The sequence below is a fragment of the Fonsecaea multimorphosa genome, assembly GCF_000836435.1.
Source record: "Fonsecaea multimorphosa CBS 102226 unplaced genomic scaffold supercont1.2, whole genome shotgun sequence".
In the NCBI taxonomy this organism is placed as follows: domain Eukaryota; kingdom Fungi; phylum Ascomycota; class Eurotiomycetes; order Chaetothyriales; family Herpotrichiellaceae; genus Fonsecaea; species Fonsecaea multimorphosa.
The window spans coordinates 1,744,705-1,769,627 of NW_015971636.1; the positions used below are offsets into that span (position 1 = coordinate 1,744,705).

Sequence of the window (24,923 nt, forward strand, 5' to 3'; positions counted from 1 at the left end):
ACATCTTACAGCTATCACGAAAGCACGGCAGATGGACATACAATCTGAGTTCTTCCCATTTGATTCGCCACAGCCAACACCGAGGGTAACTTTGCATAGAGTTCACAGAGGACCAAACAATACAAATTCCCACGGTGGGGGTACTCATAAATAACCCGAGATATGGAATAGTCCGTACGGCGCCTGACCCCCTGCCCAAATTGATAATATTTAGATCGATGACACAAACCACCCCATAGCCCTTTGTCCCCCCCATAGGCCCCTGGCCCTCCAGTAGGAGCGGCATTGGTTGGGGCTCTGATCCGAATCAATATAAACATATGATAAAGAGAAACAAGTCGAGCACCAAATCGTGATCACCCGGTTGGCGCCGCTCGATGGGCGGCCACCGTAGACCCAGGCCACACCGACAAATAGCTATCGAAGAGGGCGTCGCGTGAAGGTTGGTGTGGGGACTGTCCGTAGGGGAACTGAGGCAGGGTCGCCATGGCAGGCAGGGTGCTCAAGGCCGGCATGCTGAAGGTCATCGATTGGCCGTAAAATGGAGGGCTTGACTGCGGTACCGGCGACGTGCACAGACTCATGTCGACAAAGGCATCAACGTCCAGTTGCGGCTCCATGAGGGTCTCTCGAAGGAAAGGCTGTTCGTCGTGGGAAAACGCCCTCTTACTGGAATGGTTCGCGGACCTGGGTGCGGGCGACAGCGACGAAGCAATCTCGAATTGCCTCTTCATGTCCATGTCCTCGCACAGCGTCGGAACCTCGGATTCTAGTTCCAATGGCAGGCTGGTGTTCGTGCTGTTGCCGGTGGTATTCGTTCTTGTTACAGCCACCCCAGCGTTGGACGTTCGAGGGCTGCTGGGCGACGAACCGGTCGATGCATCTGATTGCTTCTCAACTTCTTCCAGCTCGTCGCGCGCAATAATTGCCTGCAGTCGTCTCTGCCCACGCCCTTTGTTGTGGAAGGTGTGTGCCGCTTGTTCCACCTCGCCGGGAAAGTTGGATTCATCGAGGCTTGGCCTCCATAGGCCCAGTCCCTTCAAAATGTCAATTGTCGAGACCTCTCCATTCGACTCGTCGGGTATGTCTCCTGGAAAGCCAGTCCTTCGTCGACAGGCCCAATATAGTTTCTGCAGAGCAAGATCGGTGACTTCTCGCATTTGATAGTAACTTGAAATCAATCAGCTCAGTTCCCAAGTTATAGTCGTCGACCCAGATGCTCCCTTACTAATTTCTGGCCTCTCGTCTTCTGGCCGAATATACACACTCGCTGTCGGTTGCCCGGCAGAGCTTGCATGCCTGGTCTCCATCGCACTGCTGACGAATTAGCCAGATGATCAATAGAATCCATGGAAATAGCATTGACGGACTGACCTTGGCCTTCTTGAGTCTGCATCGATCACACCTGTATCATAAGGCACTGGAATCAGTATGTTTTGCTCCGAGGTCAGGCATCAGGAAGTCATGCCTTGAACATTCCTGATGAAGACAGGAAGAACTTACGCTCTCGAAGTCCTGCCTCGAGAAGTTCTCCGTCTGGGTTTGGACGTCGTCTTTGCGTTGCCACTCGGCTTGGTCGCTGGTTTCAGGGTCTTCATGGTCGTTTACACGTGATGTTGCAAGCAAACTAAACAAGTCTCAAAAATAAAGAATGTCAGAATATTGTGGGCGCAGGGTCGTGCTTGTTATCCAAATTCACGGCCCACGCGTGGCCAGGCGCGGTGGAACCTGGTTTGGAAAATCTCTGACATGAGATCGGCTTGCAGTGTGGGCAATGGTGCGAGGAGATGTGCAGCACGTTGGTACTGCGCGAACGGCATTCGTGCTAGCAAGCTACAGGCATGTTAGACCAAAAGTATTGGGCAATCTCTCCAGATTTCTCTGAAACTGGTTGGGGTGGGAGGGAGGGTGACCTGCTGCCTGGTCCTGATTTGATCAAAGCGCCACGAGCGTGGAAAAACAGGTAAGACTCAACTTTCTCCTACTTTCATGACCAATCAGGCCGAGAAAGGTGGTGGCGGGGATGACGTAGCCAAGGACCATGTTCAGACTTGGAGGCAACAAATTGAGGGGGTTCGAAGAACACGAGATAGGGCACTCCGTTATAGCCGCGGGCCCGCATTCGAGGACAATGTCAGATACTCTGACATGAGGGGCACCGAATCAGGCCCTTCACGAGGTACAAGGCACCCACAAGGCGCTCTCTCGGCGGCCCTCAGATCTCTCAGGCACTTGCCTTTTTCAACTAAGCATTCTGGCATTCTAGTAGTAGCCAGTAAAAATTGAAGCAGACACTGGAGTTGTTCTCCTGGACACGTCTGGTTCCGCCTCTAGTAGGGTAGTGGATACCTGATACTCGTGACTGACCAATGGGAGCCCTGATAGGTATCGGGGATATGGCAAGTGTCCTTAGTGGGGCAATGGCGGGGTTATCCGCCTTGTCCCATTTGGAGTAATGAGTAGGTATTTCCTTCTCATCGCATTCCAATCACTGATCAATCCTGGACAGTACAACTCGCTTTGCCCACTGAGCCGGGAATGGTGTTCGGGGGTGCGCACTTGGAGAATGCAGTCATCAGCCTCCAGTCGTCAATTCTTACTAGCCCTGTCATACTACTAAGCCCGGCCGCCGAGGCAAATAAACGAGGCCGCCCTGGTTTGGTGGTTTCCCCTCGCCTGGAAAACGATTACCTCTTGGGGGATGTTCTGCACCATTGACGGACCGGGTACAAAGCACGCGAGAACGACGCGCAAGAATCCCACATGTTCAGGCAAAATCAGCATCTTGAAGGGGTGCCAGGAAGAGGAACCCCGAGAAGCAGTCGCCCGAAGGAGTGTTGTCGATCCCGGCTCCTTTTGCCGGGCGTGGTACGAGGTACTTTTCTCAGATCCTGCTATCTAGCTTTGCGGAAACGCTACTTCCTCACTGCGAGGTTGGCTGTTCTGTTGGGGCAGGGGCTTCCCCTTGGCGGCATTCCCCCTCCCTGGGACATTTTCACCACACCTGCTATCCATGTCTTTAGCCGACGCCCGCCCTTTTCCTGTTCTTTCCAAAATTGTGGAAACCCGTCCCCATTTCTGACCGGAGTAAACTTCCCGCTGCAATGAGCACGCAAGACTTCAGCACCGGCTCCAAAACACCACCACTACCTACCTAAACACCCGGATCATTGATCCTGGAGCATGTTTTGCGCGAGCAGTGACGAAAGTCACTAAATGAACTCCTACATCATATCCTATTTTTCAAACGGCCCCCCCACAAATATGGGCTGCACCAAGCGATACAAGAACGGCCTTGAGATCATTCGTGATCACGCTCCCTGAACAGTCATCAAGTTTTGTTTAGACCATATCAACGCACCCAGGCTCCCTTCCATGGCTTTAAACACCGAATTTGCGATTTCGCCTGCCCTAGCAGACCCTGCCAACGCCTGGCAAGTGCCACCACTCGATTTCCCATACCATAATCAAGGTGACAATCAAGAATCACCTGTTTTCAGCAACCATGATCTCTTCTTCCAACAGCCAGCGGGAACCACAGCTTTGCCCAGCCTGGTCCCACAGAGACCGACGCCTGAGTTTGTCCAGCCTCATGACCTTCACCTTCGTGATGCCGATGGGTCCACGTCGCCATCAAGCCAAACTTCTTCTAACCTGGGACGAAAGGATTCCATAGACTCGACCACAACTAGCAGCTCTCTTTCCCTAAACCACCAGCAGCTCCTCCGGCGCATGTCCCTGGCGTCTCTCGAGCTGAATGACGACTCTTACCGACCCCGCAACACGCCCGCTCGTCGAAAGAAAAGCACGACCGGCCGCATCGCTCCTCGCTCCGAAAAGCACGCACGGGAGCTTGAGCTGAACCGCCGAGCTGCGACAAAATGCCGAAATCGACAAAAGGCTTTCATTGAGCACCTCCAACAGCGGTGCCGCAAGGAGGAAGAGAAGATGCAGATGCAGACCTCGCTCGTCTCGGCCCTGCACGATGAGGTGGTGGCGTTGAGGAACGAGGTCTTGCGTCAAAGCCTCTGCGACTGCCGCTTCCTGTCGGGCGCCTCGACAGCCTTGTTCCCGTGAAGGTAAATGAGCCATTGATCCCATTTTCGAGCGCGATGGTTGGTTTTGGGTGGGGGAGGTCGGACAATGGGAATCACGATCAAAACACAAGAGCGCCGGCAACCTGTGTTCCTTCATATGGGACCAGGTCCGCGTCAGGGGTCTCTTTCCTTCCAGGAGACGTCAATTGAGAGCCTACCAACCTCGACATCTCGGCTGGCTGGTCAAATCATATATGACTGCTGAGGGCACTGGAGGACGAGCGGCAAGAAGACCGACAGATGTTAACGCTGTGATGATTCAATGCTCCCAGGATTCGTTGTCATGGGCTTTGGTGGCCACCCACCTACACGGGAGTGATGGCGGGATTCTTTGTTCTTTATTTTGTTGAAGCGATTGGCTGGTTCACAGGGGGGAAAGGCACCCCTATTTGTTTGACGTTGTATTTGTGTACTGTATATATATACCAATTTGTTTCAGGATACCTTAGGTATCCGATAATACCTGCCTATTGTTTACCGACATTGGTTGGGAGGAGCCTCAAAAGAAGCCCCTTATATCACAAGCTATTGTCAGATCGGTTCCCCGTTCGACCCCCGGATACATATGTAGCCCTTGGTCTCCCCAGAAGCGGACTCGTCGACATGTCGTCGCCAATCTCGTGTGGGCAATATATGAAGGTTGCAACCCCCAGCCTCCCCGCGTTGGGGTTCTCCCAAAGCTTCCGACCATTCCGACCATTGTGGTTGATATGGACATTGCTCGCGATACAGCCACGGTCATTTGAGCTCGTCCCGCCGGTGGATGAGCAAGTGTCGGGTGAGACTGGTTTGATTCAGGGATCGGGCTCATCCAAGTAAGCCGACAAATCAATATTATTGACAAGACCAACATCCCCCCCGGTTCAAATGCGAAACCATTAGCCTTCTATCCAACCAGCCAAGCCGCGCTACTCTATTGATTCGTGCCGTCCATTGGGCAGATCCGCTCAAATTACATAAACACCCCGGGAATTAAACCACATGTTAGAACCCGTCTATAGTTTCGACATGGACAGTTCCTTCTTGGCCTCGTCCCTCAAGATGCGCTTGAGAATCTTGCCGCTGGCGTTCTTGGGGATGACGTCGACGAAGCGCACGCCGCCGTCGAGACGCTTGAACTTGGACAGGCGCTCGGCGACCCAGTCGTAGACGTCCTTCTCGGTCAATTGGCTGGGGTCGACGCCGGGTCTGCGCACGACGTAAGCGCGGGGAGCCTCGCCGTCGAGTTCGGAAGCGGCGGGGACGCCGATGACGGCGGCGTCGACGATGTCAGGGTGGGTGAGTAGGACGCCCTCGAGCTCTGGGGGGGCGACCTGGAAGGCGCGCACCTTGATCAGCTCCTTCTTGCGGTCGACGATGTACCACAGCTTGGTGCGGCCGTCGCAGTACATCATGTCGCCCGTGTGGTAGAAGCCGTCACTGTCAAACGACTCGGCGTTGGCCTGCGGGTTGTTGAAGTAGCCCTTGATCACGGTGGGACCGCGCGCGCACATCTCGCCCACGACGTCGTAGCCGGAAATGTCCCGCCCCTCGTCGTCGACCAGCTTCAGGTCCATGCCCGGGATCACGCGGCCGACCGATCCCGTCGTGTCGTGCTCGGGCCACTGAAACATGGTCAGAATACACGTCACCTCGGTCATGCCCCAGACCTGCGCGAACGGCGCCTCGGGGCCCAGGTACGGCTTGACCGCCGCCTGCGTCTCCTTGCTCAGCGGCGCCGCGCCCGCCAGCCCGTGCCGGATCGACTTCAACGAGTACTTGGTGATGAGCGGGGACATGGCCATGGCCACGGCCATGGCCGACACGACATAGAGTTCCGTCACCTGGAACTTCTCAATGTTGGCCAGGAACGGCTCCAGCTCGAACCGCCGCATCACGTACGACGTCTCCCCGAGCTTCAACGTCGACGTGTGACATCGGGGCGCGACGGCGGCGTGGAACATGGGCGTAGAGTACAGATTGATGACGTCGTACGGCTTGTTGTACACCACTGGGCTGTAGCAGAGCTCGTGTTGGGCAATGAAGTTCCGGTGCGAAGTTATGGTCGCTTTGGGCAGGCCCGTTGTCCCCGAGCTTGTCAGTCGGGCGGCCGTCGTGTTTGCACACGTGTCGAGGTCGTCGAAGCGCACCCAGTCCTCTTCACCATGCTGCATCAAGTCGGTCCAGCTGGTGAACCCTTCCGGCACGGACTGATGCGGCTGTGTGTTGAAGACGCGGACATTGGATCGGGGAATTCCAGTATCCCCGGCTGCTTGCATCAAAGGTTCAAGTAGTTCCGGTTCGCTGATGAGGAAAGTGGCCTTGCTGATGCTAACGTGATGCCGCAGCTCCAGCGGCGTGTAGCCCGGATTCGTCCCAGCGAACACGGCTCCGGCGCCGACAATGGCGAGAAAGATTATCGGATAGTAAATGTCGTTGAAGGAGTGGATGAGGACACAGTCACCCCTTTTCACGCCAGCCTTGCGAAGGCCGCGTATCAACTGACGGATGATCTTGCGAGCTTGAAGGTGTGATATGGAGCGATTTGTATTTGTCGCATCAATGAAGATCTGAGAGTCCGTGGCGTGAGCGAAAAGGCATTCTCATGGCAACGGTTTTTGGAGGCGCACTGGGGATTCTCACTGGTTTGTTAACGTCGTACTTCGGCTCATCGAAGATCCAGGAGCAGATGTCTTTGTTGGGTATCTCGGGCACCGGCCCCGACGCCAGAAAGACCATGACTGATTGACAAAGATGGAAAACTCCTGAGAGCGACGTTGTTGAATGTGCCACTGCGCGCCGAGAGTTGGAAATGAAGGTAACTCCCAGGGGCAACTCTACCTCGATGTTGCTGAGGCAGACTTCAAACGTGAACGGGAAGAGAAAAGAGCGTCCTTTATCATGACTCCGTCCTCTTCTCGAACGTAACGTTCCTACCGTGTACTGGGGGGCCTGAGGATGTGGAGCAAGAGTCAGCAGGAACCGAGGGGTTTGGAGATTCTCTGGCCATCTAAATAAATAGTATGTCAATTTGGAAAGCTTTGGAACCGCGAAGCTTACGCGACAGGTTAGTCTAGAGAAAAATCTCAATGGCCTGACTGAGATGTCCTTGAACAAGAAAAGGCTGTCTCATCACTGTATGGATGAGATATCAGATCATACTGTAGGAAAGCGGCCGCTTAACCGCCTGGGAAGGCGGCTCACGCAAGCTTTCAGACCCTGATGATCCACCTACAAGTACGAGCACCCTACTCGTACGTACCTTGCTGGTGATACTCCGAGTGGGTTCTTCAGAAGTTATTTTCATGCGGAAGAACGAGTGCTTACAACTGGACTTGTGTTTTTGTGCTTCATACTCCAGACTTCTGGAGTGCGTCCCAGCGCCGGCAACTCCGCTAGCACTGTTTAGTGCTTATCTCGGATCAACGACTATGCTAACATGCGAGATAAGTCAAGAGATGATCCTCACGTGAACTAGAAATGACCACAGATCTCTCAGGCCTACCAAGCTAGAGGCAACCTAGGCGGAATAGTAATACACCGTATTGCGAGGTATCGCGAGGTTGGGATCTGGTCAATATCCAAGGACGAGCTATCAATCTTTTGTCGTTCAATGGAGGTGTTTCTACCGAATACGAGGTACATCGTGGCTTTCCGACAAAATGTGGACAGGAAGGATACGATAAGGTGATCGCTGACATGATTAGATACGTCCGGATTGCTAGGGCTTGAAGGAGGATGTGATGCATGGTCAGTCGGGATGGCTTACAGAGACTTCACGAACCAGATGGTACCTGAATCTCTGCCCTTCTCGCCACTGACACCGTTATCAATCACATAGGGGAAACGAGAAAATCCCACACGAGGGTAGAATTTCCCGGCATCCTCGTTCGATGCTGCCATGAGCAGATGAAGACCCCTTACGCCTTGTTCTTGAGCCACACCACAAAACCGCTCGATCAATCGCCGACCCCAGCCTTGCTTTTGATACGGGATTAGTATATCAATGTGCATATGCGCTGGCCATTGCTCCAACAGCTGAGGATGTTGTGTATGCAGCATCGCATGTGGGCCGAACATGATTTGTCTGAGTGCGTTTGGGAGGTTTTCTTTCCAGCCAGTCTGCTCGTCTGGCCCTGGCTTTTCAAACCCTTGCGATTGGAGGTACGGAATATAGGAGTCCTCATACTTTTGCACAAATGAGGCAGTGTCAGGGACGCCGAGCAGGTACCCTACTGCAAGACCGTTACCATCATCGAGAACGAAGCAGCTTTCGGGTTCTAGCATTAGGTAGGGTCGACACCATAGGAATGAGGCATAATGCAGGACGGGGTCGCCAGCATTGCGTAGATCTGGAGCGGCAGTTTCACGAAAATAGATACGCGTTAGAAGATGGTCATTGAGCTCGTGGGGCCGGGTGACGAACGATATGAATCATTGCGTCCTTGTCCGACTCCTGGTACATGCGGATGAAAGCCATTGTAGGCGTTTGCGCGGGTGATTATGGTGGATAGTGGCAAGGCTCCTTACAACAATACAAACCAGGTTATAGAGGGAGTATGAGGAGTGCCAGAAGCGCAGGACATCTCGAGGCGCCCATATAAACACAGAGACTAAGCTCGCAGTCCATAAGGACCGGCCATCTTGAGCGGCGGACTGAAGCTGTCAAGGTTGCAGCAAGAGCAGCGGCGCGGATTGTCGGAATAACTTTGGAAAGCTCCGACATAGAGCCGAGGTTTATCCGGGTCAAGAGGGAAAGTTGGCCGAACACTAGGGCGGAGCAAACAGTGGCAGGCGCAGCCTTCTCCTCTCCCTCTTGGTAGATCATGCTTTTGTCATCACGGATTTTAACAAACATGTCCTTCTTCGTCCGAGGATCAGCAGTTACTGGAAGTGGGGATCGTACGTCTCTCCAAAGCTTATATGGTCCGGCATTGATTTCGATCACAAGACCAAGAAAGAAGTTAGTGGAGTTGCGGTGTAACACACTTGCGCCTCGCCATTATCTGGGGAACCTGAAGTGTCTTGACCACTTCCAACGTGGTCAACCTGCTGCCCTTTAGGCTTTGAGCTGAGCTATGAGCTAAGAGCGGTTCTTAGTACCAAACTGCGGCTCCGCTTGCCTGGGGTAGAAAGGTAGTCGGGAAGCACGCGCGCCGCAGGGAGATTGATGTTTCAAGCTATTGCTCAGTCGTTGCGGTCTGAACCACTGCAATATCACCACAATCAATGCCAGAAGGACTGGACCCGCAGCCCGAGAAAATACCGATCCGCAGACCAGGGCATTATCACAGGCCGTCTGGCTTCACTGTGGAAGACTGGTTAGGCTCGCTATCGCGCTGATCCCCCAGACTGCTCTGTGCAAGGAACCATGTCCAACATGTCTTACCCCAGAAAGGATTCTTGGACTTCTCGACCAAGCCTGAAATGTCTGATTGGCAGGTGTCGTGGCTTGCGCCGATCTGCTGCAGCTGGCGTACTCAGGTCACCGAGCTCTCAGGAGCAAAGCCGCCGGCGGTGTTAGGACGGGAAGAACCCCTTGCTGGCACCGGTGACCGCTTGTTGCCATGGATCTTTACTCTGTCTCAGCGAAGCGACATGCGGAACAAACCCTTCTGGGTGCCTTTTGGGATCTGATCTTCCTGCTCGCTGTTATGGCCGATCACGTGAAGGGCCATCCTGGAATGCCTCACAGTGCCCCGTGTCGACCTGGCCGGCCATGGGATTTCGAAATGCGCATAAGTGCTGTGTCAAGACTCGGTGCACGTACGATCGAGCCGAGGTTCTTTTTCCCATCGATTTGAAGTCGTACGAGTGCAAAGATGGCGGAAGGACGGCTCGTTCGACCTTACCTAATATTGGTGGGCCGCTTGATCCGGGCCAAGCAACTCTGAGATACTCAAAAGTCGATGGAGGAATTCTGTTCGCCTGTGCCCGATGTGGATCAATGATCAAGCGGTCAATCTGCATCGAATCGGGCTTGTCTCCTCAGCTCCGACTTCGACAACAACGGAATTCTCGTAGACGCCAATTTGTTCATCCTATCAAAGAATGGAACGGATTCACGAGTCGGCGTTCCGATCCCTTTTCATCATCGATCCTGATAGGGATGTTATCTACCAGGCAGGTATCCCTCGAATGTCACATTGGATCCCTCAACACGCAATTCGACCCAATGCTCCACCAAAAATTCTCAGAGGCGCCCAACAATGATAGGAATGATCTCCCCTATTATCATCACGACATCAAAACATCTCAACATCTTTCCGTCCCAATGAGTGATCCGAGGCATCTTTCTCTTGGTGACAGTGTGCCGAGACCCGAAAGAACGGGCCACTTTTGAACGAGTAAGAAAGATTCTCTAACTCTCGTTCTCCACCCTTTTGTGTAAGAAACTTTATCTGCGGGCTCCGCGGGTGGCTGCATACGAGCAGTAGACTCCGAGTAGCTGAGGACCAGTCACTGCTCTTCCTATGTTATCCCTAACACGTCTACGAGTACTGAGAATGCTTTATGATCTTACCCTTTCTGTCAATTTTTCCCTGTCCAATTCCTGAGTGAGTCATGGCCTTCTACAATACTATGATGCTACAGCCAAAAAATAGTTACGCGAAGGTTTCCAAAACTTTCAGGCTTCGTTGGGGACCCTTGTCCTTGGACTCGTAATTCCCTAAGTGCGAAAGTGGGACCATTGCCCCTTCTGGAATGCTCGCCGCCGGGCGCCGTACAAGGCGCTGGGTTTTCGGGGAAATTTTTCCTTCGCATCATGGGCCAGGCAGGGGTTGGAGCGGCCGGTGGGTTGGATATGCATGCATGGAGGTCAGTGAGGGATTCTGTTCGAGGAAACCACATACGCACAGCCAGCTGTGCCCGGTGCCCGGTGCCCGAAGCTGTTGGCACGGACATGCTCATACGGGTAGAGTGGACAGATGAATTGATAGGAGAAACGACAGAGTACGGAGCTGGGAACAAAGAATAAGGATAATCATTTTTTGTTTTCATTGAAATTGAGAGGATGTTTTCATTTGTTCCTCCCTTTATCCTCTTCACTTCAGTTCGACGAGGAACTATCTGCCAGTCTGTATTAAACTTCCCCATTCATCCATCATTCTCCGTGCGCGTTTCCGCGAGGATCTTTTCTCCAGAGTACCCAAAGACGGGATAGAGGCAGGTCCTTTTTGTGTCGAGGGGAGGCGGGACACAGGTGTAGAGTGCTGAAAGACTCATCCAATAGCTTGTGACTGATCGCTCTCCATTCGCACAAAAAAAGGCCCTGGCTTCTATACCTCGTCAACTAGTCCGCTGCTGGGGTCTCCGGTCTTCCGTCCGTCCGTCCGTCATCTCCTGCCATATGGTCTTTCGAGGGTAAATTGTCCGCTTTCAATGTTGGGGACATCTCAGAAAGATCCATCTTCCATTATTCGCAAAGCCGTAGTAGTAGCTTTGGCGTGTGCGTGATCAAAATGTAAATCGCTTTCTGCGCTGGGGGGGTATCGTTGAAACCAGTAGAAAAAAAAGAGTCGTCAACATCAAGTGGTCGTAAATCGTGTCGGGTCCCATGAGATTGGGGGAATACAGGTGTAGAGTGCAGAACTCATCCAATAGCCTGTCCTTTCATCTCGCGGGCCTTCGCGATGGCGTCCGTGTCAACGACAATCCTCCCAGGTCTTCCTCTCCATCCTCCAGATCCAGCGGAAACCCGTACTCATCCACCAAGTCCGTCTGTGCTTCCGGCGACGACGACGCCGCCGGCCGTTTTCTCTCCTGTGGCATCAAGTACTTTTCGTCTGTCGGTGATGTTTGGCGTTCTCGCTCTGTTCGCGCGATATCTTGGAGAAGCAACTCTAGCAGGTGGTCATGGCTGAGTTTCAGGCGAAGATCCTCGCGGACAAACTTGTCCGAGGACTTTCTCCGTGCGGTATCGGCCAGGTGATATGTTTCTTCGCGAGACAGACGTCGGGTTGGTGTGAGGTCGCGCGAAGGCGGTCTGCTGAGCGGTTCCATCATTGATAGAGGCATTTTGGTGTGTATTGAAAGTCCGTTTTTGGCGGTTGTGTATTGGTTGGTTTAGTGTAGAGAGCGAGACACTCAGTATATGTGTCTGCCTATGTGAATGGAAAAGTTTTGCGGTGGATACTGAATGAAGAAAAAATTGGGTTGAGGTCCTCAGGGTGGGTTCTGGTTTTGTTGTATCCAAAGGATCCCAATGGGCCGCTAGAGCCTCGCTCTGACATGTGAAGGCTGAAACTCGGATGAATTTTTGTCGTCACGGGGCCGGGGATCTTGCACGTTCGTACCAGGCGTATCCTCGAATGGCAAAACGTTTCCGGCGACTTGCAAGTGTTTGTTTTCTGTCCCTTGGAAACTTGACTGAATTGTTGTCTGAGGGAAGAAGTTTTTTCGACTAAGACTGACACGAGGTTGCAACCTATATTATTATATCACTTACTGATGCAGGTTATGGTTTCAAATAAACGGATGCCTGAGTCACACAGCCGCCATGGTATTATCGCCGTGGGAACCATATTACTCCACCGGGCTGTTGCGGTGCGTATTCGTAAGGTGCGTTGAGTAAACCCCGTGAGCCGAGTCGGAGCCAAATCCTCCTGCACCTCGCAGAAGATACGCGGACGGGCGTACGAAAAGAGAGCGTCGAGCGAGTCCCAGGGCGCAGGGCTCGTCAGCGCCCATTGACAAGCGACTAGCGGGAGAACGAAATAATCCATGATCCGTCAATCAAATCAGAAATGACTTTTGACTCACGCCTAGCGAACGCCAACAGTGGCAGCGCAGAAGATTGGCTGCTGCCTTGTTGCGCAATGCCCGAGAAGGGCCTTTGAATTGGCCCGTCGGATGCGCAGTGCCGTTTGGGCCAATCCTGGGGCCTTTGGCTTTTGGACTTTCCCTTCGTGACCTTCACCGCATGGAGAAATGACCACGAAGACACGCCCAGCGACGGCCTTGAGGCCGGCCGAGTCCACGGAGATTATTATCAACCATGCTCGTCCGGCCGAGGACTGGGTTACTTCGCAAAGGGCAATGGCTTAACAACCACCCCGCCTGAGTGCCCCCTCTCTGGGCATGGGCTTACGGGGCCTTATGGTGGCTTATTGCCGTCCTTTGCTGTTTGATGACGGGATGGCTGTGATACGCAACCTGGCATCACTTTAAAACGAGCTGTACGCCCTGCGCCCTCTACCCCCTGTTCGAGTCTACATACCTATGTCCGCGGCCTTCTATGCCAGAGCAACAGTCCATGCGAGAACTCGGGCTCTGTTGCGCTGCACCACCACTACCACGCTGTTGCGACCGGTCACTTCTGCAACGGGACAATTGTGCGAACCATGCCACGTTTCACACGTCTTTAATTGTCTTGCCCATGGATTGATTATCCCTGAGGGGATCGCTCTACGGTCGGCCGCTTCGCATTCCGGGTTCCCTGAAGCTCGGAACGAAAACAGTGGCGGACCTCAACCACACCCTCGGCCCCGTCCCCAAACTATCAGGATTAATGCCTTGGCTTGCTTACCTATCGTACAAGATGCCCCGATTCCGAATAAGCAGTACGAAACACGAGGGGTCGAACAAAACTAATCGATATCGTTGTATTCTCCCAAACCCGGGGAGAAGATCAGAATAGTAGTCTCCATGTATTCCGTTTCTTCATTCCTTCGTACGCTGCACGCAGACTAGATTTGCCACAGAAAGGGAAAGTTATCCCCTTGGGGCGCATGCCTGTCCGAATGTTGCGTGGAAGGGACAAGCCTCACGCTGCAGCTTCAATGAAGCGATGTCACGAACACATCCCGCCTGGACTGCTGCTTGAACGAACACGAATCCTCTACTGACGAATACCGAGTAGTCCTCCTGACTACTCTCGCATAACCATCTAATATTGGTATCTGCCAACTCAACCCCATACCTGTCTGGGAGACTAAGTCACGTGTCAATACCCTTAGAGGAAGGACTTTCCCCTTTTGGCTGGTCGTTCTGTCCAAGGGCGTCGTCACCCAGCGTGGCATCGGCTGCGCCTTGTTACAGCAGAATTTTATCAAAAGGTGTTCTCTCACCTTGGTTTTTCAGGTCTAGACTCATGGTTTCTTGTGTGTGCGATGCATTGGGTGACTTCGTTCATCCTGAAGGGTCAAGGTCAGTTTCAAGATGAAAGGGAATCCAGATGCACCAAAAAGCCCTGCATGTCCTTTTGCAAATTGACGCCCTATGATTTTTCGCTCCTCGGTATCATTCGCGTGGGGGGACCTCGTTCCAGGGACTTGATCGCGATAGGGCGCACATCAAGGATGTCGAGACAAGGCAGCATACAGGACTCAAGACGAGGACCACCCCGAGTACTCGCACGATGAACTTGGAGCCACGCGAGCCATTCACTTGAGCTCCCCAAGAATGCGTCCATCACGATAGAAACTGCGGTTAGACCACTGGCATACCATCAACAATCTGCTTCGTCTTCTTTCCAACCGCATCCGCCAGGCTCGGTCTATCGCCAGCCACACACATATCATGTATCACGTCCCCATAAGCGTCTGAAGTTTATGACTTGAGTTTGTCGCTCTTCTGGGCTTGGCTGTCCCCATCGAAGCTCACCTCGTCTTCAATCGGTCGTCCTTGGCTGATAATGCTTGCACGGCGTTGCTTCGCGGCCTCCTCTTTTTGTAAAAACCTCTCCTGCTCTCTCCTGCTCTTTTTCAAGTCCACGAAGAAGAACAATAGCAGGAAACTCAAGCCGGTGAGCCCAAACAGGAAATAAAAAGGCAGACTGTTGTTCCCCTTCGGATCTGCATCGATAATGGCGCTGCTCACAATCGGCCCGATAAATGCGCTTGTCTTTCCCATGATGGAATAAAGACTGAAGAACAAAAACTCTGTGGATCCGAGTCAGTCTTGTGACAATCGCAGTTGTTTGATGACATGAGCATCAATCGATTGCCAAAAAGAGCTTGTTAGGTGTCTTACCTTTGCCGCGGGGAGTGACCTCGCTGATCATCGTCTGAGAGTATGCGTACCACTGGCACACAAACAAGCCGTAAAAGACTTGGTATAACCAGAATTCCCATTCGTTATGAAAACCGAACGCCTGCGTCCATATTCCAATCATGCCCCAACCGTCAAGCAGTAGGATTCCAATCATGACGGCGTCAAACATTGTTTTGGTGCTAAGTCCGTAGCGCTTTTGAATGAGCCAGTAAATGAGAATGCCGGCCCCCTGAGCCGCAATTCCCACAATGAGCAGGTAGGTTAGTGTCAAAGTGTTGTAGGAGACAACCGAGTTTTGCAGAGTAGCAATCACGGTGACCGTCGTGTTCAAAGAATCGCCCAGCAGGAAATATCCTGCAATATGACCATTAGCCGACGGATATCACGGTCGAAGGACAAGAGGGGGCCACACACCGACAAGATACAGTAAGCTCTGCTTTAACTCCCAGATCTGGCACAAGGCACGCCAGATATTCCAGAAGCCAACGCTGATGATATTGGTCCCGGCAGGGAGTGCTTGACCAGGTCGTCGCTTCTCCAGAATGAACCAGGGAATCGCAAGCACGATCCAAACACCGGTTGCATATGCGATGAGCACTGACAGGCCCCACAGATTGTTCGCGGCGCTGGCGTTGACGTTCAAGGCGAACAGTATTCCGACTAACAGGAACGACACGTTAGCGTTGTTCAGCAATGTTGATTCGTAAGGACTTGCAATCTCAGGCCCCGTGATCGAAAGAGCTTCACAGATTGCGGACTCCAGACACTCACCAAGTACAGCAAGGATGACGATTTCCCCAGCACTCTGCATGATAAATGCGACGTTGTAAATGCGATTGCGCTCCATCATGTCGGCAAAGTCGTATTCGTCTCTGCTGATCTCTCTGTTCTCATATTGCACCGCCTTCTCCCTCATTTCAGGCGTATTCCTCGCCAGCCCGGGAAAAGCTGAACAGTATCTCGTTAGGACCGTTCAGAGGAACAATCGAAGCTGGGGCTTTTGCTTACCGGCCGTCCAGAAGGTGATGCACATCTGATATGCAATCAAACCAACCTATTTCATCACAAGTTTAGTACACAATCATAGTTCATGCTATCAATTCCAACTTCAAATTACCATGTAAAGCCCCGTTGCAGCTGGCCATTTGTCTTGGGTGTGGACTCCCAGCCAGCCAAAACCTAACGCAAAAGCAACAATCGACCAAAAGACGAGCACGTATGGCCGCCATTTTCCGTAATCTGCCAAACTGCCAATCAACAGGAACAAAGCCACTTGAATGGCGAAGGATATGCCGTTTGCGAGTAAGACGATGCTGTTTATGGTGCGGAAGGCACCCAAAAATTGCAGCCTCTCGCTGTCACCAGCGGCCTCGTACAGCAAGTCCTGAAATGACGTTGGCGCAAAATTGAAGAGGGTCAATCCATTGTTTCCAATGTAGTAGGCACTGCGTGTGTCGGTCAGCCACTCTGTCATCGAGAGCTTCATGCCCAAATTGAAGCCGCCCTCTCGGACGTGGAGAGAGCTCACTAATAGGCCCAACGCTCCCAATTCGAAGTCTCATATTTCGGATCGAACTGGTCTGGGGCGACTGGCCGATCTTCTTCGAGATCGCTTGGGCTGTTGATTTCAACATCCTTCTTGGGGTCTTCTGCCTCTGGTGCGGTGGCCGCAGCTATGATTCCGGCATTGGCGACAGACATGTTGACTAGACAGGGACACCCTGAAAGGAACTTTCAACGTCTGCATCAGAGCCTCTGTGAAGCTTGGGAGAAATTTTAGCTATATAACAGGGCAAGCGGCGAAGACGCCATCGCCTCCGATCTCCCGCAGGACGGAGATGTGATAGGAAGGTCAGGGATGGGGTATGACGAAAAGCACCAAACAAGCAACGCAAGGCGACATGGCGACATGCTTGATTGCTGCTGCAATGCTTAATGGCCGACCACACGAGTGGTCCAATGGTGATCGAGTCACTAGTGGCCATAAAAATTGTCAGAGTAGCAGTGGGCAAAGAAAGTGGGCTTGACCGCCCGTGCTACCCAGTTATAGCTGCTCTCAAGAAGCAGCTTTGATCGTTGCTAATTGGCGGCCTCCAGAGAGCACGATAAGCTTCGAGATTTTGCAGCAGGCCGTTGATCCCCCTAAGACAGGATACAGCTGGGCACTTGAGCGGACAGGGAGTTTGGACCTCCCGAAATTTGTAAGAAAAGAACGTTGATGACTCTAGCCTCGAGTCAGATATGTAGATATCGCGGTGAGGACTATCCGAACATGGCATATTGTATATAGTGTATATTGCAAGACATTGGTAGAGTACCTACCATAGTGCTGGGATATACATACCTACTTAGTACATATGGGTAGGTACCTCTGAACTCGGTGTCCATGCCGCCATGAAGGCTTAATTCTGGTGGTGGAAAATCATGACATCACCAAAGTCGAATGGAAGCCATTACGGTCACCCGAGGGAGATTGTCCGAAACTGGGATGGAAAAAGGTTGTTCCTGGAAAGTACGCTCACGTGAATAACGCACGTGATGATCACACGTGACAGGTCTGTTGGGTTGAGGGGTGTTCACCATCCGCCCTCTTCCACGGTGTTTCTCGAATTCACTTACACTCTTAACGGCCTGACGTACGGTATGCAGCTCGGCTGCAGCGAATGCCCTGTCGATCCACGATGACAGGTGAAACGCACCCAAGCACGGGAACGTGGCACCAGCCCGTGTCCGGGATCGACGATGGGCGTCTTGCCTGGGTGTGGTTTCCCGCGGCGGAGTCCAAAGCCGCAGCTGAAAGGTACGAGACTATTGTGCTGGGAAGTCCTTACATCTTTCATCGTTCCTGTCCATCGCAGATTCGGGTGTCCATCACAGCCGCACGTTATCCTGTGCAGACCCTTTGGCGACGACAATCGAACATGATCACCGCGACCTCGAACGTTCTGGCCGCAGTCTGGCGACGGCGGATATGTCTCAGCTAGCAGGCGTGGGCTGATGGCAAGGGGGATCACGATGTGGTAAAAAGAGGGACCAAATCGACGATTGGATGGTTCGAAGGTTCCAGATTCTTGTGCACTTTGACCGATTGCATTGCAAGGGCCAGATCATGGCAGACCGTGGCACCCAGTGGCAGACCCCTAGAACCACTCTCGGCCCGCCGCCGGACACATCAGGTGCTGACGCTTGGCACTGGTGTCGAGCTTGGGACTGCGATTTCAGCGATTCAATATGGTGGCGCCCGATCTGTGTGCCCTTTCCACCCTTTCCTCAAGGCTCTGGAGATCGAACCAAACAAATACTGCGCTGCTACCATTTCCACACACCACTGCCCACCTGGCGCTGCAGGAAGAAACAATGGCGAGCACTATTCCTCCACCTGGCGTGGCCATGTTTTCTTGTTTCTCACCTCTTTCCGATCATCATCGACGTTGTGTAAACCAGCCAAAACCCTCCTCGCCGCGTTTCAATTTTGATCTCGTCTACAGAAGCCTCGTCGTCACCGAGCCAATCCTACGAATACACCCGTTTGCGAGGGCGCTTCAAAGGCCCCCCTGTGCAGAAACGACCCCCGATAGACCCACCCAACCACTTCCACGCAACAGCAATACCGAGATACGACTCTTGAATTATCTGATTGACAGCGCACCCTCCCACCACGGCGCGAGAGCAATGTCGCAACATGCCCGACTCCCAAAAGTCACCGGCACAGTCACCTAAGAGGGCGCTCTCGTCGACAACCAGTAGCAATCCCCGCCGTTGCCATCCGTCTCAATCCAAGTCGCTCCCGAGGAATAAGAAAGTCAAGATTGATCATAGACCTAATATTTCAGGGGCACAGCCGTCGCCGGCGCAGGAAGAGGGTCATCCGACTCTTCCGCAAGGAGAAAGTCGTGACTCGAGTAGTGACCAGAGCGCTGCCAGATGGTTTGCGAGCAAGAACGAGAACGTGCTCGATTCCCAAGACAAGAGAGGATCACCAGAGAGTAGGTTGATGAACTGCCGCCATCGGCCTAGTAGCCTGCCGTCTTGCTAATGCGCGATAGATGAATCTCCTTTCTACCTCGCCCAGCAGGGCAGTTTTCACCACTCAAAGAACCTCCGCTCGCACAATGCAGAGAGTTTCGGCCCGCGGCCCAGAGACGACACTGAGAACGATGAGTTACGGGGAGTCATTGACGACCTCACCGTGGAGAACAAGAAGTTGAAGCATCTTCTTAGGAACTGGCAGGCTCGGTCGAGTCCCACCAGCAGCAATCCGGATAGAGTGGTTGAGGTACGGTTGCATGGACTTCCAGCCGAGAAGAAGAGGGAGTTGGAAGACCTATTGAAGAAGTTTGCAACTGGCCTCACTGGAGATTCTGCGTCGCAACCAAGTTCATCGGGCCCGATGGAAAAGTCTGCCTCAAGTGCTGGATACGCCGCTATATCAATGCCGAAGGCTCCACAACAAGATCCTACTCATACAGATTCAGGTTACGCCTCCATCTCTAACTCGGGAATGCACTCAGCGTCGCAATCTAGTGGTCTCCGACTACGCGAGCCTGTGTCAAAGAGTAAAAAGGAAACGGACATCGAAAATTATCTGCACGACATTCCAGACTCGCTTTTTCCGAGGGAAACCGTCTCTGTTAGTGAGAATGCTAAGATGGTGTTGGTGGTGCAGCGACTGGAGCAGCTCTTCACTGGAAAGAGGGCTGCGCCGGGTGAGCACAGCTTGCCCGTTCAGCAACAGAAGATTTCTCGTTCCGCCGCCAAAGCTGATCGGCGTGAGGATCAGAGGTTGAACCGAACATCGAGAGTGGAAGGCACTCGCGAAGCTCATATCCTTCCTCACGATTCCAAGATTAATTTCGACGCCATGGAGACCAGTGGTCAGCCACCAGGAAATCAATCCGGATCCGAACTGTCTTCTGCGGAGGGGAGAGGTATCCCGAGCTCGGGATCCCCTGGATCCCCGGATCAACGGCCTACTCGACCATTGGATCTCGACATCCATCGTGCACAAGTCGCCGCTGATAATATCGAGTATATTCGACATCTAGGATTGTCTTCGCCACAATTCGAAGACAATGCCGACATCAAAGAGCAACCCTGGTTGTATCTAAATTTACTTGTGAGCATGGCTCAGCTCCACACGCTCAATGTGACGCCTGCCTTCATTCGTAAGGCTGTCAAACAGCTGAGTACTAAGTTCGAGCTATCAAAAGATGGACACAAAATACGATGGATTGGGCGCACCCCGCAAGTTGAATATGGCAATCAAGAAAGTCCAGAGGGGGCACTTCAGCGCACCTCTGACGATACTGGCGACGATGCGGGCCGTCAAAGTGGCAGAAGTGCTACTAGTACACTTAATGAAGCCTCGAACTCGGTCTCCCTTTCTGATGACAAAGCCCTGAGGGGAAAGATGAGCGGTACCTCTAACCTGATGACGTCTACGACAGCATCTTCAAATCCCGCAATCGGACAGCCGTCCACAAGCCAATCCAAGTCGACCTCTGCATTCGAGTACAAACCTATCGTATTTCAAGGGAAGAGGACATTTTTGAAGGCCAAAAATTCATACCTGGATTCTTCGAGTTCGCACGAGGATCAGTCGCCCAACTCTGCTGGCCTCGTCCGCGCCTTCAGCCGATCAAGCTTGAAACCCAAGGAAGATGGTTACGAGGGCTACATGACATTTTTCAGTAACCCCTTCTTCTTCACAGATCTCAGTGGTGATAAATCTCCCACAAATGCCACGCTGAGTGGGTACAAAGGGGTGCGAGATACTCTGGGTGTCGAGAAGAAGCGGCAACTTGTGGACGACACCCTGCGGGATGCCCAGGCTTGTTATTTCCTTTCTCCTTGGCCACAAGCACGCAGCACCTGGCCTCAAAGCTGTCCGGAAATCGACATGCCGCTTTCACCCATCACGTGTGCAGGAGAGGACGAGACAATGCCGCTTGAGTTTGAAGCTTCTGGTCTGGGGGGCGTTCGGCCGGAGGACAACTTTGCGCTCGACGTCCAGATCGCCAGAAAGCGGCAAAGGCTTGATGATGGTGGCGGTAAGCGGACAATCCGGCAAAAGCGACCTGCAAGATATACCTATCAAATTGCCAATTGTAGGAAGCTGACTCTGCAACCTTCGCGGCTGCCACCGCCCAGTTATGTCTTCTTTACAGCAAGCTCATCGTCCAGTGCCGGGAAAGGATACTATGACGACGAGGACAGCCAGGAGTCCTCGGAGGCGGAATATTCTCCCGCGCCAGCTGGATTCCTATGGCAATGGTCGTCGAGTTCAAATGACCGACAAGGTGGTGATGACGATGCATCGGTGGCAAGTTCGTCCCTAGGAGTGTTGGAAGCGGCACGAGCTAGGATCCCACTTCCTGGAGCCACGAATGAGCTAGGCAGAACCATGAGCGGTAGCCTCGCTGCCACTGCCGGAGCGAGCTGGAGTGCCGCTTCCAACGACGCCGATGCTGGCTTTGCCAACGACCTTAACGACGGCTCTTCGGACGAGATGAGCATGGGACCATGAAGTTTGAGACTCCATACCAGGGAGAGTAAATCGGAAAAATTGCTTCACCTAATTGTGTAACGAAATTGCAAATCGGGCATTCTGGCCAAAGGCATAGCATGGCGAGCATGGCGTTGGTGGATTGAGTTATCTTGAAAAGTCCTGCGGTCTACGCATGATTTGATTGTATTTTTCAGTATTGGACATTTGGGTAAATGACCAAAGGGTCGGCATGATATCAAAGATACCCCCCTTGACGAGAGATGTTTCGATAACAATGGTGATTGAATATTGCAAAGAAACCGTTCACTGGCACCCGCCGTTTCTTGCTAAGTCAGCGCGGTGTTTCCTGCCCGGGCGCCTATGGATTATTGCTGCATCGGATGGGGGTGCGTCCGGGTGTTCTCGGGGAAAGGGTGGGAGCAGTACCGAGTAGTGCCCTACTGCACCCTCGGTGAAAAATCTCGTTGGCTTACCTGAAGACGTAAGGTCTTCAGGATAGCGCCTTAGCCTTGAGTAGCCTCGATAGGGTATCCACTTATATAATCTTCGACGCGTTATTTCACTTAGATACCTAAATTCTATAATTTTGCCTATAGATACCTATTATTAATAATACGCGTGAAAATGCCAGTCGATCAGAGTATAATAGCGTAAGCGGCGGCGTTAACTGCCGCGGCCGCGGCCACGATATTAATTATCGTCGCTTAAGGCGCGATTAACGAGGAGGCTAAATAAGAGGAACGATAATAACGTAGTAAATTTAGCGTCGCGATTAATATAACTAGCGACTCTCTAACCTTATTTATAGCCAATAGAAGACGGAAACGAAGGAAATCGCGTCGGCCGCGGCCTAATCGTCTACCTATTTAATATAAGTCCTCTATCTTTTACCTTAACGATTAGAGCGATAAGGCGATCCTAGCTAGGTTATGCTTTAGGCGTGACGAGGTTAACGAGATCCTACCGTTCTTACGACTAGATCTAGTTAAGTTTAGATATTGATATAGATCGCCGTCTATGAAGGTCCTCTATATAACCCTAGCGCGCCTTATCTAGTCGAATCGCCTTCTCGATCTTATAGATTTATTTAGTTATTCGACGTAATAATAGTATATAATCTTTAACGACGTTATAATCTATCTCGCGAGGATATTTTACGATAAGCTCTTCTAGGAGACGCGATACTTTACGGCCGATAAGATCCTTACCTTTATAGAGACTATAAATAAGTAGGGAGAAGGGGATTAAGTTTAGGACTAGGTAGATAGAACGATTATATTAATAGCTAGACTAGTTATAAATTAAGAAATCTATTATACCGGATATAAAAAGTATTACGGCCTAAAGTTCTAAGATATTATAATACTTAACGGAATAATAGTCTCGTTCTTTAGGCTTACCGTTACTAGCGAGGGCGATTTTACGTTACTTTAACGGTTAGGAATTAAGGGAAAGATTAACGCGATCTAGCGCTAACTACGAAGGCTATAAAGTAAGTAGCTTTATTTATATAGAGATCTCGCCTATTGTAGCTCTTCTATTTATATTAGTATATTTAAGAATTCTTCTTATAGTCGAATAATCGAAACGTAAAGACTATTTAATCAAGAGATATCTAAGAGGAGAATAGAGATAGAATACGGATTTGGACTACTTAAGAATCTCTAGAATAAGTTAACTTTATAATAGAGAATAATAACTAGCTCGTCGTCTATTAATAGCTAGGTATTATCTATAGTACTCTTAACTAACGTTCTTATCTATATTCGCGATAGTAATTAGATCTCGCGGAAGATAGGGATAACGTCGCCGTCGCTAAAGGAATATATAACGGCTTCGCCGTTAATATAGTTAGACGAGGTAATAGAGTAATAAAAGAGACTCTCTAAGATAGCTATTTAATAACTAATAAATAGTGATTATAAGAGTTATTAAAGTTATAAGTTAGTTAAGTTAGTTAAGTTAGTTAAGTTAGTTAAGTTAGTTAAGTTAGCTTATAGAGTAATTTTTAAAATTCTTAAGTTCGACTAGTAGATTAATATTAAATTTTAGCTAATTAAATTATCGCGGCTAGACTTAGTTCCGGCGCTAATCCGATATAACTAATTAAATTAGCGAAGTAAAATAGTTATTCTATTCCGCCGGTATTAAGACGTTTTGAAATCTTAATATATATAAAATAGTACTTAAATAGCCCTTACTATTTAGGCTATAAAACGCTTAATAATTAATCTAACTTACTACCTAATTCGGTCTTTAACTTAGCCTAGCTCTATTCTAAATTGTATAACCTTCTCTCTATCTTAGGCGTAGCCGCTTAAGAGTTCACTAGCCCTATCCCTACTATCGCCGTAAGCGCGCTTAGGCTACTACTAAGTGCGTCTATTATCTTCTCGACCTATTACGAGAGCGATTTACTATCTAATCTAGCCGTTCGTTTAGTATCTCTTCTACGTCTTATAGGTATAGCTAATCGACTTATACTACGTAACGCTCCGCGGCCGCGGCCGCTACGGTCCTAGATCGCGTTACTATATACTAAGTGTTAAGAGAGGGTATTATTATAATCGCTAACTTATTATTTAGATCGATCGTCTATCTTAAGGTCCTCGTCGACGGTCTCTTTATTAGTCTCCTGCTCCTTCTCCGTCTTATCGTCGTCGTCGTCGTCGTTATTAACCTATCGATCGCGCTTCAAAATCTTCGTCCTATTTAAGAATTTCTCGACTATCTTAGCCCGTAACTTATTCGCTAACGCCTTCGTCTTTAATTTATTTTCTTTATCTAGAGTGTTAAGATCCTCCTTCTCTTTATAGATATTATACTACTAATCTATTAATAAGATATACTTATCGACGCGTAGGGTATAACCGGAGGGATTCTTAGTCTCGTTCTCGCGAAATTCTCTCTATTATTTAACCTAGTTATCGCGGATATAAAGTTATTCTCGAACCTATTTATAATCTCTTTTATAAGTGAGATTAATAAAGAGACGGACGTCTTCTTCCTAGGACTTTACGGTGACCTATTAGAACTTGCTAACGTACTCGATATAGTACTATATTATAACGTCTCTCTCTACCTCCTCCTTTACTTTATACCCGCGGATCGGAAACTTATCGCGATAGGCTATAGTCTAGGTCTACTATAGTCTCTCGTCGTCTAGCTTAGGAGGGTAGAGACCGATAGCGTAGGTAGGTATTGCTTTCGTCTACCTATACTATTTATAGGCTGTAAGAGAAAGGGCTACCTATAGGATACATATCTCTCGACTTGCAATAACTTAGTAACTTAGTAACTTAGTAACTAGGCCTTTTTAGGCTATCTACCGAGCCTTTGTATCC

The 24,923-nt window shown here is 51.0% G+C and overlaps 7 protein-coding genes across 7 annotated transcripts; 2 read left to right on the plus strand and 5 right to left on the minus strand.

The window, feature by feature from the left end:
- Nucleotides 1-356: 356 nt before the first annotated feature.
- On the minus strand, nucleotides 357-1,598 carry Z520_01574 (uncharacterized protein; the record flags this gene model as incomplete). Its single annotated transcript, XM_016772090.1, has 4 exons — nucleotides 357-1,170; nucleotides 1,229-1,314; nucleotides 1,375-1,405; nucleotides 1,504-1,598. 4 exons carry the CDS (start codon nucleotides 1,596-1,598, stop codon nucleotides 357-359), a joined length of 1,026 nt encoding a protein of 341 aa, XP_016637229.1.
- A 1,777-nt stretch (nucleotides 1,599-3,375) lies between these two features.
- Z520_01575 (uncharacterized protein) lies at nucleotides 3,376-4,077 on the plus strand (the record flags this gene model as incomplete). The annotated part of the gene is made up of 1 exon (XM_016772091.1): nucleotides 3,376-4,077. One exon carries the CDS (start codon nucleotides 3,376-3,378, stop codon nucleotides 4,075-4,077), a length of 702 nt encoding a protein of 233 aa, XP_016637230.1.
- Nucleotides 4,078-5,092: 1,015 nt separating this feature from the next.
- On the minus strand, nucleotides 5,093-6,815 carry Z520_01576 (uncharacterized protein; the record flags this gene model as incomplete). Its single annotated transcript, XM_016772092.1, has 2 exons — nucleotides 5,093-6,646; nucleotides 6,720-6,815. The coding sequence occupies 2 exons, from the start codon at nucleotides 6,813-6,815 to the stop codon at nucleotides 5,093-5,095; spliced, it is 1,650 nt and encodes a 549-aa protein (XP_016637231.1).
- A 1,026-nt stretch (nucleotides 6,816-7,841) lies between these two features.
- Nucleotides 7,842-8,363, minus strand: Z520_01577 (uncharacterized protein; the record flags this gene model as incomplete). Its single annotated transcript, XM_016772093.1, has 1 exon — nucleotides 7,842-8,363. The coding sequence occupies one exon, from the start codon at nucleotides 8,361-8,363 to the stop codon at nucleotides 7,842-7,844; it is 522 nt and encodes a 173-aa protein (XP_016637232.1).
- Nucleotides 8,364-11,690: 3,327 nt separating this feature from the next.
- Nucleotides 11,691-12,095, minus strand: Z520_01578 (uncharacterized protein; the record flags this gene model as incomplete). The annotated part of the gene is made up of 1 exon (XM_016772094.1): nucleotides 11,691-12,095. The coding sequence occupies one exon, from the start codon at nucleotides 12,093-12,095 to the stop codon at nucleotides 11,691-11,693; it is 405 nt and encodes a 134-aa protein (XP_016637233.1).
- A 2,532-nt stretch (nucleotides 12,096-14,627) lies between these two features.
- Z520_01579 (uncharacterized protein) lies at nucleotides 14,628-16,772 on the minus strand (the record flags this gene model as incomplete). Its single annotated transcript, XM_016772095.1, has 7 exons — nucleotides 14,628-14,959; nucleotides 15,051-15,425; nucleotides 15,486-15,731; nucleotides 15,843-16,019; nucleotides 16,080-16,125; nucleotides 16,189-16,516; nucleotides 16,600-16,772. 7 exons carry the CDS (start codon nucleotides 16,770-16,772, stop codon nucleotides 14,628-14,630), a joined length of 1,677 nt encoding a protein of 558 aa, XP_016637234.1.
- Nucleotides 16,773-18,753: 1,981 nt separating this feature from the next.
- Z520_01580 (uncharacterized protein) lies at nucleotides 18,754-21,597 on the plus strand (the record flags this gene model as incomplete). The annotated part of the gene is made up of 2 exons (XM_016772096.1): nucleotides 18,754-19,057; nucleotides 19,118-21,597. The coding sequence occupies 2 exons, from the start codon at nucleotides 18,754-18,756 to the stop codon at nucleotides 21,595-21,597; spliced, it is 2,784 nt and encodes a 927-aa protein (XP_016637235.1).
- Nucleotides 21,598-24,923: the final 3,326 nt, after the last annotated feature.